Source organism: Ailuropoda melanoleuca, chromosome 3 (assembly GCF_002007445.2).
Source record: "Ailuropoda melanoleuca isolate Jingjing chromosome 3, ASM200744v2, whole genome shotgun sequence".
Classification (NCBI taxonomy): domain Eukaryota; kingdom Metazoa; phylum Chordata; class Mammalia; order Carnivora; family Ursidae; genus Ailuropoda; species Ailuropoda melanoleuca.
Genome location: NC_048220.1, coordinates 112,013,522 through 112,026,615, shown reverse-complemented (window position 1 = coordinate 112,026,615; position 13,094 = coordinate 112,013,522). Strand labels below are relative to the sequence as shown.

At 35.1% G+C, this 13,094-nt stretch overlaps 1 protein-coding gene across 1 annotated transcript in view; it reads right to left on the bottom strand.

The window, feature by feature from the left end:
* HCN1 (hyperpolarization activated cyclic nucleotide gated potassium channel 1) overlaps positions 1-13,094 on the bottom strand; it is a 382,359-nt gene that overhangs the window by 334,481 nt on the left and 34,784 nt on the right. Inside the window, exon 2 of the mRNA XM_002919635.4 lies at positions 2,127-2,550. Within this exon, the coding sequence (XP_002919681.2) occupies positions 2,127-2,550 (424 nt within the window). The remainder of the gene's footprint in view (positions 1-2,126; positions 2,551-13,094) is intronic.

The window sequence follows — 13,094 nt, the reverse complement described above, 5'->3', positions numbered from 1 at the left end:
TGACTAGCTTCAATGGGTTTGGTTACCAAATTTCTGAGTGCACATATTAAATTGCTTTTTACAGAAATGCTGGCAGTGAGCCGATGATCCTGAATTAGATCATGGCATCTTTAAAACACCATCGTGTTACACAGATCTAGGTGACTGTAACCGCTGCCAGGAACCAGAGGGCAACAGTGTAAGGAGTGTCCTCTTCTATGACTGCACGGCCTGCCATTTTATCTGATAGGATACCATCTGTTCATCCTGCTGCCATTCTCTAGGGTAATTGGGTCAAAACTACAAGACATTGAAAATAGTCACATTGCCCACTATATTTTTAATTACCTGGCTATTTATATCAGTAACTTTTCTACTTACAGGCTATTCATTAAAAAAAAAAAATTGTGACCATGTTTTAAGAGGTAAATCTTCAAATCTTATGTTGCAGAGACACAATCTTTGTTAAGAAAAACTTCCTATAATTTCTTATTCGATCTATAAAATGGTGGGATATTAAGGAATTTATCATTGAAAGAGTGTATGTTATAGTGAGAAGCTATATAGTTCTGTGCTTAGGAGCATTTGCTCCGAAGTCAGACTGCCTAAGTTAGAATCCCAGCTCCAGCTTTTACTAACTCTGTAAATCTGGACAAGCTACCAGAATTATTAGGAAAATGAACGAATCCATGTAAAGAATAAAATATATTATTTGACATATAATAACCCTTGAATAAATATTAACTATTATTATCAATAATCATCTTGGTTTGATAGTAATCTCAAACTGGTATAATAAAGTTTAAGAACCAAACATTTATTACATTTTAGATGGAATGTGCTATATCGAGACATATTACAAGATGAATCCAATTTCTCAAATGTGCTTCATTTGATTTTGAATATAATCCATATCCATATTTTAAGAATGATCCATTTTTATGCCTTTCAGCAGTAGCTTATGCAGTGTTTTATTATTGCATGTCATTTCCTGAAATCCTGTGAACCAAAATGCCATTGACAAGCACACACAAAACACTGCTACCGTCTCACAGAAAGCAGAGCTAATGTTCACAGAAGTTCCATTTTAGGACTTGTTTAAACCTAAATTCCAAAACATAATTCTTCCTAAAAATGTTAAAAAGCATTTCTGTAGTGAGTAAAGGAATAATCAATCTATTGCCAGTATATTGTTTTCATCAGCCCAGGTTTAGGCACTCTAAGCCTTTTTGATCCTCATTTTTATGCAAACAATAAAATTCAGGTTATAATTAATTTTAAAAAGTAGACTTAGAAGGAAAATAAAGTCAGAAAGTTTATGAAGCAGACTCTGGAATGAGGGACATAAACTCCTTTGCTCAGTGATGGTACATTTAACTCAGATCTTCTGAAACTCCAGTTGGCTGAGCTCTTTTACGTCCCACCAACTGTGTAAGAACAACAGATGCCCTCTTCAGCAAAATACTGGCCAGATTCATTATATTTATTCACTGTACTATTTGTGTTTCCTATGTAATAATTTCCTTCCTGGGTATGCTGTTTTTCAGTACTTTGAAATGAATTAATAGGGAAAAATTATAAGAAATAACTATAGGCAAAGCATAACACTGAGCAAAATTATTATGCTAAAATCAGTCTTTACATATACAATCAGAAATACTTTTTAAAAGTCTGTTTTCTTCAAATGCAAACTCTCTGAAATTTCAATATTAGAGGAAACATAAACCAGATTATCTCATAGAACTAATGATACAAGCTAGATTAGCTATCAGAGCCTACACATCTTTGTCAAAGATGGTACTTTATGTATTCATATTAAATAAAAAGAAACTTCCCGTGGTAGAAGAGGGATTGCATTGGTCAGGATGAACATTTGTTGATTAAAGTGGATTTGTTTTTTAAAAGGGACTTACTTGGCATAAAAAAATTGTTTTACAATCACTATTTTTTTCAGTTGACTCAAAGCCCGTATTTGACCATATCTTTGAAGGTACAAATATATCACTTTTGCACCAAAAGGAATAAATAGAATTTTTCTTCTTGAATTTCATAAAACTCATTATACATAGCACAGGTGTTCATCGTAAAAGTTATAGTTAACAATCTCATGCTATAGTGGCTTTAAAGAAGTAAAAGATATGTCTTACCTCTTCCCACTGATGTATGTATCTAATTAACCTTGAAAGTCGTAATAAACGCAAGAGACTGAGAATTTTTGTAAACCTCACAATGCGAAGTGCCCTGGCTGTCTTGTAAACTTCGGAATCCATTCCTTTTTCTACAATGAGAAAGATATAATCCACTGGGATTGATGAGATGAAGTCAACCACAAACCAGCTTTTTAAATAATTCATCTTGATCACTTTCGGGTCCAGGATGATTTCAGAGCTGTCTTCATTGACAGTGCCAGTCCTAAAATTCATTATCAGGTCCAAAAGGAAAACTGTATCTGATGCCACATTGAAAATAATCCATGGTGTTGTTGTTTGTTCTGTAAAGAATGTGATTCCAACTGGTATGATGACCAGGTTTCCAACCATCATTATAAGCATTATTAAATCCCAATAAAACCTACAACAAATAAAAAAAATCAGATTTTAAGATACGGACAATAACCATTCTTCCCCCATCATAAAAAAAATAATTACTGACTTATGGTTAAATAAATGAGTGAAAGAGCAAAGTGCTTTGTAATAAGGTAACTCCTTCAATGGTTATAAATTTAAATCTAGGTAAAATGAATATATTTCTAAAGCAAAGCATTGTGTTTATAGAATCCTAAAAATTATTTGATATAAAGGTTACTGAAATAAATTCAAGAACACTCATCCCCCCATTTATCTGACAAAAAAGCAAAGACAACCCCTCCATGTAATATAGATGGAAATAAAGGAGAAGTATCACACCAGAAGATCTACCTTAAAAAAAAACATTTGGGGGAAGATTTTTTAGAGATGCTTTGAAGTACTTTATATGTCAAATTAACCATCAATCACCAATTAAAATAAATACTAAAATACTAAAAATACTGGTACACTAAAAATATTGGTACTATAAATTATCTCTCAGAGTACAGATTGGGTCAACCACTGCTAGCCCATGGCTTCATAGCACTCCCAATATTTATGCTTTCTTCTTCCTTAGTTTAAAATGAGAAAACTAATTTTGTTCTGAGGCTGAAAAAAACTGAACAGACCACTCTAGATTTTGAACTAGACTCTATCCAAAATTCCCACTTTTATCACTGTTTCATTGAACAACTACTTTAAATACATTCCCACTATTTTCCCAAATAATTCTTTCTTAAAATTTCTGATTTAATGTTCAACACATCTATGATTACTAGCTACCTTTTGAAGCATTCTTACCTTATATTAAAATTGGGAGAAAGCCAATAAAATATAGTATAGTATAATATAGTTAATAGAATATAGCTAAATTCATTGAAGACAATTGTAATATTATTTTCATCCAGTTTATTTAAAGTTCAGTGATACTGTAGTGAACAGACTAGGTCCCAGACTACTTATATTTGTTACAGTATACATTTAAAAAATGAAGAAGCAGATCAACTAGTACAACCCTATAATCACGAAATAGTCTCCAGAAACACGAGTTACTTCATCCTACTCATAGATAATAGATACCTTCTTCTGGCAGTTTTGTTGTGTAAATGATGTAAATTTCTTTTTTTTTTTTTAAGATTTTATTTATTTGAGAGGGAGAGAGACAGTATGAGTGCAGGGTAAGGGCATAGAAAGAGGAAGAGGCAGACTCCCCATGCAGAGCCCAACTTGGGGCTCAATCCCAGGACCCTAAGATCATGACTAGAGCCGAAGTTAGACGCTTAATGGACTGAGGCACCCAGGTGCCCCAATGATGTAAATTTCTATGACAGAAATATCTGTTAACCAAGATCTCTTTGTTTTACATTACTTCTCCTACTTAGACTACTTGGGCTATATTTTGATAAGGTATACAATTGCATAAACCTTTCAAAGTTACTATCATCCCTGGTTATGAATGACTTGGGATAAAACTAGTTGCCTTCTCTCCCCTTGTCTCCACCCCCCAGGATTATGTAAAAAGTAAATGTTTCTCATTTTGAAAATTGCACCAGTCTTTGTATCAAAACATACCTGCGCAGTTATGGACAAGTATATAAATACCCATGTCACTCATACATCATGCACTGTCAATTACAGTGACATATTTTCTCTTTTATTCCCCTCCTCTTTTAATGGAAATGCAAAATGTGCCATTTAAGACACCAAGGACAGAGGAGAGATGTAGAGGAGATCCAATATTGTAATAGCTCTTTCACAAAAAGTGACGTCACCAAACCGTAAAATGAAACCATGTGTGCCCCAAGGATTTTCACTTTTCTGGACACTCTTATCAGTCACTTCTGTGAGCTCATCTCTCTGCCCTCCCCTTGAAGGCTGCCATTCCCCTGGGTGTCACACGTAGTCCTTCTCTCTTCTATTCTACTCATGCTCTTTGAGCAATATCATATACTCATCAGCATCTTTATGATTAATTCATAACTGATGACTCCAAAAGCTCCAGCTCTGGTCCATTCCTGTCTTCTAAGCCTCCCAACCTCCTCATCAGCAGCCTATTGAATCTATCCCCATGCAAATCTCACACTCACATCACAGCAGGCATATGCTCAAACTCATCATCTCCCCTCTCGTATAGATTTCTCACATGTTCCCTATGCCAGGGAATGGAACAACTCTATACCTTATTTGCAAGCCAGAAACCCTGGAGCAATCCTAGAAAACTCCTGGCCTTAAATCTACTCAATCTCACATTCGGAGCAATCACCAAGACTGTTTGGTTCGAACACCTACGTAGAAGTTGTATTCATCCATTTGCCCTTTACAATTCCCACTGCAACTATCTTCAACCAGAAATTCTTACCAGTTGTTTAATTTGGAGACAAGTCATTTAAATTCTCTAATCCTAAATTTTCTCATCTGTAAAATGAAGATTATTATAGAACAAAAGGTGTAGAGTTTTACAGATTAAATCAAATAATATATGCAAATCATATATCCTAGCATATAACAAATTATGGCACACAATGCTGGTGACCTACTTAGTACTCATCTACCTTTCCTTACCAAAAGAAAAACAATTTTGTGGGGAGCAGCCAGAAGCCCATTGAAAAAATACTCACTTTTACAGACATCCTTATATTTCTCTCATTAAGACGGAAGATATTTTTAAAGAAAAAAAGAACATATTCTATCCCTCTTACTCAAAAGAAATGAAGAGGATAAAGTGCCATCTATTCATTGTTGGAGCAGTAATTTTTATCACATCATAGGTTTTTATTAGTGGTACTTAATACAGTCTGAAGCCATCAGAAATGTCGTTATCAATATAAAGCTCCATTAAATCTTATAATTTCCTTTTAAAGTATCACTGACTCTATTTTACAGACATAAACACAGATCTTGTTATAGACTTTGCATAATATAACACTTTCTTCAGTTAACATGGATTCATTCCTTATCTAGCCAAGGAAAATACAGTTGTCACCCACTCTAAAAGTATGATATAACTTCTGTTTTTTAAGCAAAGAATATGTTCCTGAAAACTGGCCTCATGAGACTCTCTTGCCTACCTGCCCACAAGTTTCTTTTCTTGACTCTTTGCTCTGAAAGTGTCTCTTGAAAACGCAGGGTCACTCTTTTTCTTAATTTTTAATTTCTAAATCTTATACATGTTATTATGGAATAGTCTTTCCTATTCATTCCTCTTTCTATTCCCACTGTTATCTAGTTTCGGCAGAACTAGTTCTTGCTTAGAATAGCTCAAGTCTCCTGCCTGTGGAATCTGACCAGTTTTACCCATCAGTCCCAGAGCAACTTACCTAACACATAACTTGCCAGGTCAAAAACCATCATTGACTCTTTTAATTAAGTAAAAATAACTCAGCCTGATTTTCAAGGCACTCTATAATATAGAGCTGGTTGGACTTTAAAGGCAAACTAGTGTTCAAATCCCAGTTCCACTAGCTCTGTGGGTTTGGGCAAGGTATTTAACTGCCACGAACTTCAATTTTCTTCTACTACTCTGGTTTCCCTGCAGGAAGACTGCATGCAATTATGTATGCAAAGTGTAGAGTACAGAGCCTGTTATATACAAAGCTTCTCTGAAAAACCAGCAAAGCAGAGAGGGCACTCACTGGGAAGCAACAGTCTTGACAATTACAGTAATTACCTAGGTAACCATTTTTACCTTACATTGAAAGTGGATAAAATAGACAAAATAAAATGGTATTTCAATTATAATTATGTATCACTAATAACTATAAATTTAATTACTAATAAAATAATTACTTTTCATAGACAAATTATTTTTTATGTTAAGAATCCATTTCCCCCCTATAAGTTTTTAGAAGAGAAAAAGTAGCATTGTGAAGACTGGTCCATGATATTAAACTCTGAGGAATTGAAAATTAAATCATGCTTCTTTCTTTCTGTCTTTCTTTCTTTCTACCCACTCACATACTTCTAAGGCTTATGGTAAATAAAGATAACCCCCACTGCCCTAACAAGAGTTCCCATGATCCTTCAGGTTTTCCTACCCCCTTATAATAGCTACACTAGTTGAAATAATCTGATGCCAAATATTTCTTACTTAAAGCCTTAAATTTAAAAACTGCCATGTTTTGCTACTGGAGGTGCTTGCCTTTAAATCTGTCTAAATACTGAATGAAAGATTCTCTTCTCCCCCTTTCTGATGAAATAAATATTTTTGTTAAGTGGAATGGAAGAAAAAACTCCTGGTTAAATCCTTGAAATGATGCCAGTTTTATGTGGCCACTATTTTACCTGCAGTAAATATAGTACCACCAGTGGCGATTCATCGCATCAAATCTCCAGTAGCCAATACCTGAACTCCGATCTGAGGGGTTCTCAGACATCCTTCCTCACTTTACAAACCTCACTCTTTACAGACGACTCATATTGGGATTGATGTTTTATAGGACATATGCCTTTTCTAACCCTTGCAAAGAAGTTTTCTTGAGCAGGTCTCTTATCTGATCTAATGCTTTAATCAAGGCCACATTTATTGTCTATGGGGAGTGCAGAGTGAAGGTATCAGAAAACACAGACAATTCAAATAGGGGCAATTTGAAGTGAAAATACACTAGTTTTCTTAATACAGTAAAACTTTGCTAAGATCCTAACTGTAGGAAAGTTTAGCCTAAGTTTTGGACAAAACTGAGTTAAACTGTATTTGAAGACATTTAGATGTTTTTAAGTAAACATAGCAATTTACCTAATGAAAACATGAGATGGGCAGGAGGTATAATACATTTTCGCTAATCTTATTTATTAAAGTGAGCTAATGGGATGGAAATTTAATTCCTACAGAGGTATTAAGATCTGTACCAATCCAGGCAAAAGCAAACATGTTTTTCCACCTCCCCGTTCTGCAACTGCGCTTCTCCATTGTGTGTTAATCTTCTCAGTGCCAACATTAATGTCCTCATTTTGGTCCACTGACTCTTGTTCACAGCATTTTACAACTTCCGACTATTCACTTTTCCTACTTGAAACTCTCTCAAACCTTCGGTTTCTATGATTCTGCATTTTCGTAGTGCCTCACTCATAGTTATATTCTAGCAGAAATTTGTTTTCCTCAACCTTTACCTGACTCCTCTTCTTCCACCTTTAAAGTAGGCATTCTCTGTGATCATCTCACTCAGCTTCTCAGCCCTCCATCACTCTTTCCTTTGGTCTCATCAACCGCCAAATGCTATTATGTGAACATAATATGTCAATGTAACTAATATGTTAACGTAAGTGGTTCTCAAATCTGGCCTTAAGTTCTGAGATAGAGTTATGCATTTCTAACTATACGCACCATCATTAGTCTCAATGGAACAGCCATCTCAACAGGGCTAAATCCTAACCAATTAACCTTATGGCTCAAAAATAATTCTCCTGGTATTTTCATTTCTATTTATTATAGCATAACATAGCAGCTGCTGCTGCTGCTTTTTTTCTTCTTTTTCTTCTTCTTTTCATTCTTACTTTCTTTCAGCTAGCCACTAAGCATAAAACTTAAAAATTATCCCTGACTACTCCGTCAGCCCAGTTCTGGCATTTGATCATTTGCCCAGCCTTATTAATCCTTCTAAGACAATAGTTTTCATATTCAGCTTTTTGTTTTGTTCCATTGCCAACATTCTTTATGAAGTTTTTATTATATCATTATTCTGCTTACTAATTTTCCTGTTTCTACCTGCCCTAGTAAAATTACTTCCTATTTATATTCAGACTTTCCTATTGTGCAAAACAAAATGTAATCATTCAAAATTCTCTAGTGTGTCCCAATTCTATATCTTGAAGCTTATCTTTTTTTGTTCATATGTGGTCCTCAGCTAAATTTAAAAATACTGTTTTCCAGACTCTCTGTGTTTGCCACTGCCCAACAAATGCCTGGATTTCCTTCTCCCAAAACCAAAAATCAACCTCTATATTTCCCTCTGTAACCACAATGGTCAAATTAAATGCCAGTATTTTCTTTTATCCAACCCCCAGCCCAGCTGAGGTTCATCTCCCTGCCTCTAACTCTTATCTCAATTTCTCTATGCAATTGTCAGCATTTGAGAGTACCTACTAATGAACAGTGAGTATTTTACCAAAATACGGTGTCAATAATAATTTGATAAACCATTTAATAAACAATGTCTGAAAATACTGCTCTTATGCTTATTTCTAGCAAAACTATATGCCAATCTTCTTTATACTTCAATTGCCTACCAAACAGTATACATACTTCTGATTTCCCAATGATCAAATCCAAATTAATCACATTTATGTTAAGGAGGGATTATTACAACATTATAAGATTTTAATTAAAGCAAATCACCATTTGTTCCTTTAGGTGGTTTGGAAATTAAATAGGCATAAACCTTTTTTATTTATCCATGAGTGGTAGAATTATGATGCATATTTTTTAACTATTCTAATTTTCTTGTTTTAGACAACAGGAAGAAAGATGTCATTCAGGGTATTTTCATTATGTCATTCAAATTTATTTCAGGGGAAGGCCACAACTTTCATTGCACTGAATCAAAACACCTGTCTACTCCTAATTGTCACACATGAAATATTATTTCTATAAATCTATACAACTTTACTCAAAAGGTACAGAATGGGGAATGAACTCCCTGAAGATTAAGTAGTTCTACACTGCAATTTTCTATCTTTATGGTGACATAGAGATAGATTTTCCATAAAACAAAAATTCTTAATTATAAAAGGTGAGTACAAAATGTATAAAATAGCTCCTACTGCTTAACTTAAAAAAGTCCAATCTAAAACTACTCCTTCGCTTCTTGGCATTTTCATTTGATTTACCATAAAGTGATTCTTAAAATTTTTTATTCCCCGCTGTGACTCTCGGCACTTCATTCCTTTAAGGAAAGTAAAAATATTGTCAGTGGTCATGTCAACTAAAATGTGTTCTAGCGCCATTCACTCTAGTGTAAAATTCATTGTTAACGTCTATTTTTTTTTAACTCTTTCCAAGGACAGACTAAAAGAAACTCCATATTAGCATCTTACCAAAAGATAGTCCCATGACACTTTTACTTTGAAGCTCAATTAAATGAGATCATAAGAGATTCTTAAGGACAGAGAACAAGCAGGGTTGATGGAGGGAGGTGAGTGGGGGTTAGGCTAGATGGGTGGAGATGGGTAATAAGAAGGGCACATGTTGTGATGAGGACTGGGTGTTATATGTAAGAGATGAATCACTGCATTCTACTCCTGAAACCAATACTGCACTATATGTTAACTAACTAGAATTTTAGTAAAAATTTGCAAAGAAAAAAAGGGACAAAAGAGTAATGCAATAAATACAAAGCAATTGCAAAAAAAAAAAAAAAAGAGAGAGAGAGAGAGAGAGCTCCTAAGGGCTTTACATTTGCTGATATACTTTCATCCATCCACTGTGAAATTCTGAAAAGAAGGAGATGAGTGAATTCTTTCATCTAAATACATCACTAATTTAAGGTTTATTCAAAGTTAGAGGTTTTAATTTCAGAATAATTCTTCCCTCATTGCTACCACAATCTTCCCACCACACTGCTTCTGTTTTCAAGTTGTCAGGTTTATCTTTCTTGTCACTGATAATATAGGTCACTTCCCTATGTTTCTTGTTACTCTGCAAATCCCAACAAACCCTTATCCTCTTTGCTCACGCCTAAGCTGCCAAAGCCACACAAATCTTTTGCATTATTTCTCCAGCTTGAGGTTATGATGGAAGGTTCAAAATCAGTATCAAAGCACATTATTGTGTGCCCAAGCCTGCAAAATGTTTACATTTTATGGAAGTTTTTGAATGTATTCAAGACCCTGATTTCTGTATATAATAATTTACCTCACTGAGTATTAAAAAGGAAAGCAGCATCAGGGCAATAAAGTATAAACAACATTTATAATAGGTGTTTTGTAAACATTGTCTCATTTGATACTCATAACAATCAAAGAGGTTGGCGGCATTATCTTTAAGAGGAAACTGAAACCCATCCAACTAAGGGACATTCTTAAGTTTTTGAAGGGAAGAAATGAGTAAAACTGCTTTTGAACCCATGACCAATTTTCATACTAATGTTCCTTCCACCATAGTCAATACTGAAATGAACCAAGGACTTAAGAGCAATATTAAAACAAAATAAAACAGAACTTCCCACATCGTAGCACAGTAGGGCAGCATACCCTACACTTGACACCTGCCCTCATCAGTTACCTATCTGAAATGAAAACAAAATTGTTTTCACAAGGGAAGTTCCAAGCTCTTAAGGGGAGTAGACTATGGTGCTGCAGGTATGGCCCCACGCTGGTATTTGGTTTCTGTGCCTTTCAATACAGAAGCCATTGAGAGTTTACCTACATTCCCAGAGAACAAACATGATAGTTCATCTGTCCCTATCCCCATGCAGTAATATACACCTTCTAAATTGCCTATTTCAAAGGTGATTTCTGAATTCTTTCTGCCTTGGCCTGCAAAGATATCTCACTAGTGAGTGTATAAACCAAAGTCAATTCAGATGCTCTAAAGGCAAAAAGCATTTGTAAAGCAAAAGTCAAATTTAGTACCAAATATTTTCTCCAGATGGTTACATTATAATAATCCCAACAAATATTCATTGGCTACCTTCTACATAGTAGATATTATGCTAAGCACTGGGAAATGCAAACATAAACTATATACAAATTCTGATCTCAAGAACTTCCAATCTAATAGGAAAATGAAAACGTGTACTTAAGATAGGAGAAAGTTCAAGACATGTTCATAAATGGTATAATATAAGTACTCTGGTTTTCCAAAAGAAAAACAATTGGTTATCCATTTTAAAAAGTACTATTATTAAAGAAATTTAAAGCGAGCATTTGTTGAGGAGGTCCTGAGGTTGTATTTTATTCACAGCACAAACAAATTTATCAACAGATACGTGCTGCTCCCTAAGCTTGTCGTGAAGCATACAAAGAGAATTAAACACAGCCCAGTCCTCAAGAAAAGAAGGTCTAGGAAAGATAAACAATAGTATTTTCTAAAATAGTATAAGTTCTATGGTAGACCTATAAAAAAGAGCAATCCTAGGGCACACCAAGGAGAGAGATCAAGTCTTCCTTGGGGGAAGGACAGAAGAATTGGGCAAGATTTCACAGAGTCAGTAATTGATACTTTATTTATACAACGACAGAAACTTGAGTTGGTGTGCACAACGCCACGTACATTCCCTGAGTACTAAAGCGGTGCCAGTTTCTAGGCTGCCACTAGGAAGACCAAGAGAAACAGACAAGGTAGAGTTAAAGGGATTAAATACCATGAAAACTATAAGGTCTGGTGGTGTATTTACATTTTTAGTCAATGCTTTAGCTGTTATGAGATCAAACAAGTCCAAGGCTACGTCGAATATTTTCTCTTCATATATATATATATTTTTTAAAGATTTTATTTATTTATGTGACAGAGAGACAGCCAGCGAGAGAGGGAACACAGCAGGGGAGTGGGAGAGGAAGAAGCAGGCTCCCAGCGGAGGAGCCCGATGTGGGACTCGATCCTGTAACGCCAGGATCACGCCCTGAGCAGAAGGCAGACACTCAACGACTGCGCTACCCAGGCGCCCCTCTCTTCATATATTTTTAAAAACCTTGTTTTTCCAATTAAAATGAGGACAGCCATAATCAAGGACAGCCAAGAATGTGATCAAATAAAAGCTCAATTAAAAGCATTACATTCTGCTTATAGTTACAAATTTCATAGTACCGTATTTTCTTCAAAATACCTTTGGAAATAATCAAGATCTACTTATTCATTTAAGCAAACAACTTTTGATGTTGAAAATTATTCATGTCCATGGATTTTAGGTTCTACATGGATAACAGAAATATTACTTCCACTTAGTTTATGTTTTTTCTCCCTGTAAAACAATACTAATGATGCTCTATCATACGTGAATTACACAGGCAGCTGCGTATTGTCTGAGGAGCGGAATGGGTGATGTGTCAGGGAAGAACATGCTTCTCCCAGGAGCGTATGTTCCCAGGTCTGTAACAAGTATCAAGGGTGTGTGGGCAGAGTAACACTTCCTGTGGAATATTTAAGAATTGAGGACAACGTTTCTTTAATTGTCTGGGTAATTCACACAAACACCTGGCCATATTTTCAGCAGAACTGCCCGTATGAGAAATTTTCATTCCCCTACAAATGAATTGAATGAATACTCCACTTCGGTCCCCATAGATGTATGTTTCTAAATAGCTGTAAGTAGAAATATGTTTGGCATCTCTTCTTTCATCCCTCCCCTCTTCATTCAGGGACACTTCTTAAATCTTTTTTTTTTTCCCCACTTTAACAGACAATCCATCCACGATAGGCTGTTGTTCCACAGATAACTGAATCCCATTAGGAGGTGGGAGTTAACATGAGCTTTTTCATGTAGCCCTGCACCCTACAAGAAATTTTAAAACTAACTATAAATTTCTTGAATTCTGCACGAGGTTTTTGTGATTTGTACATTTCAGTACATTTTTTAAAGATGCGGCTTCCACCTTCGGGTAAGTGACAGGTTGTAG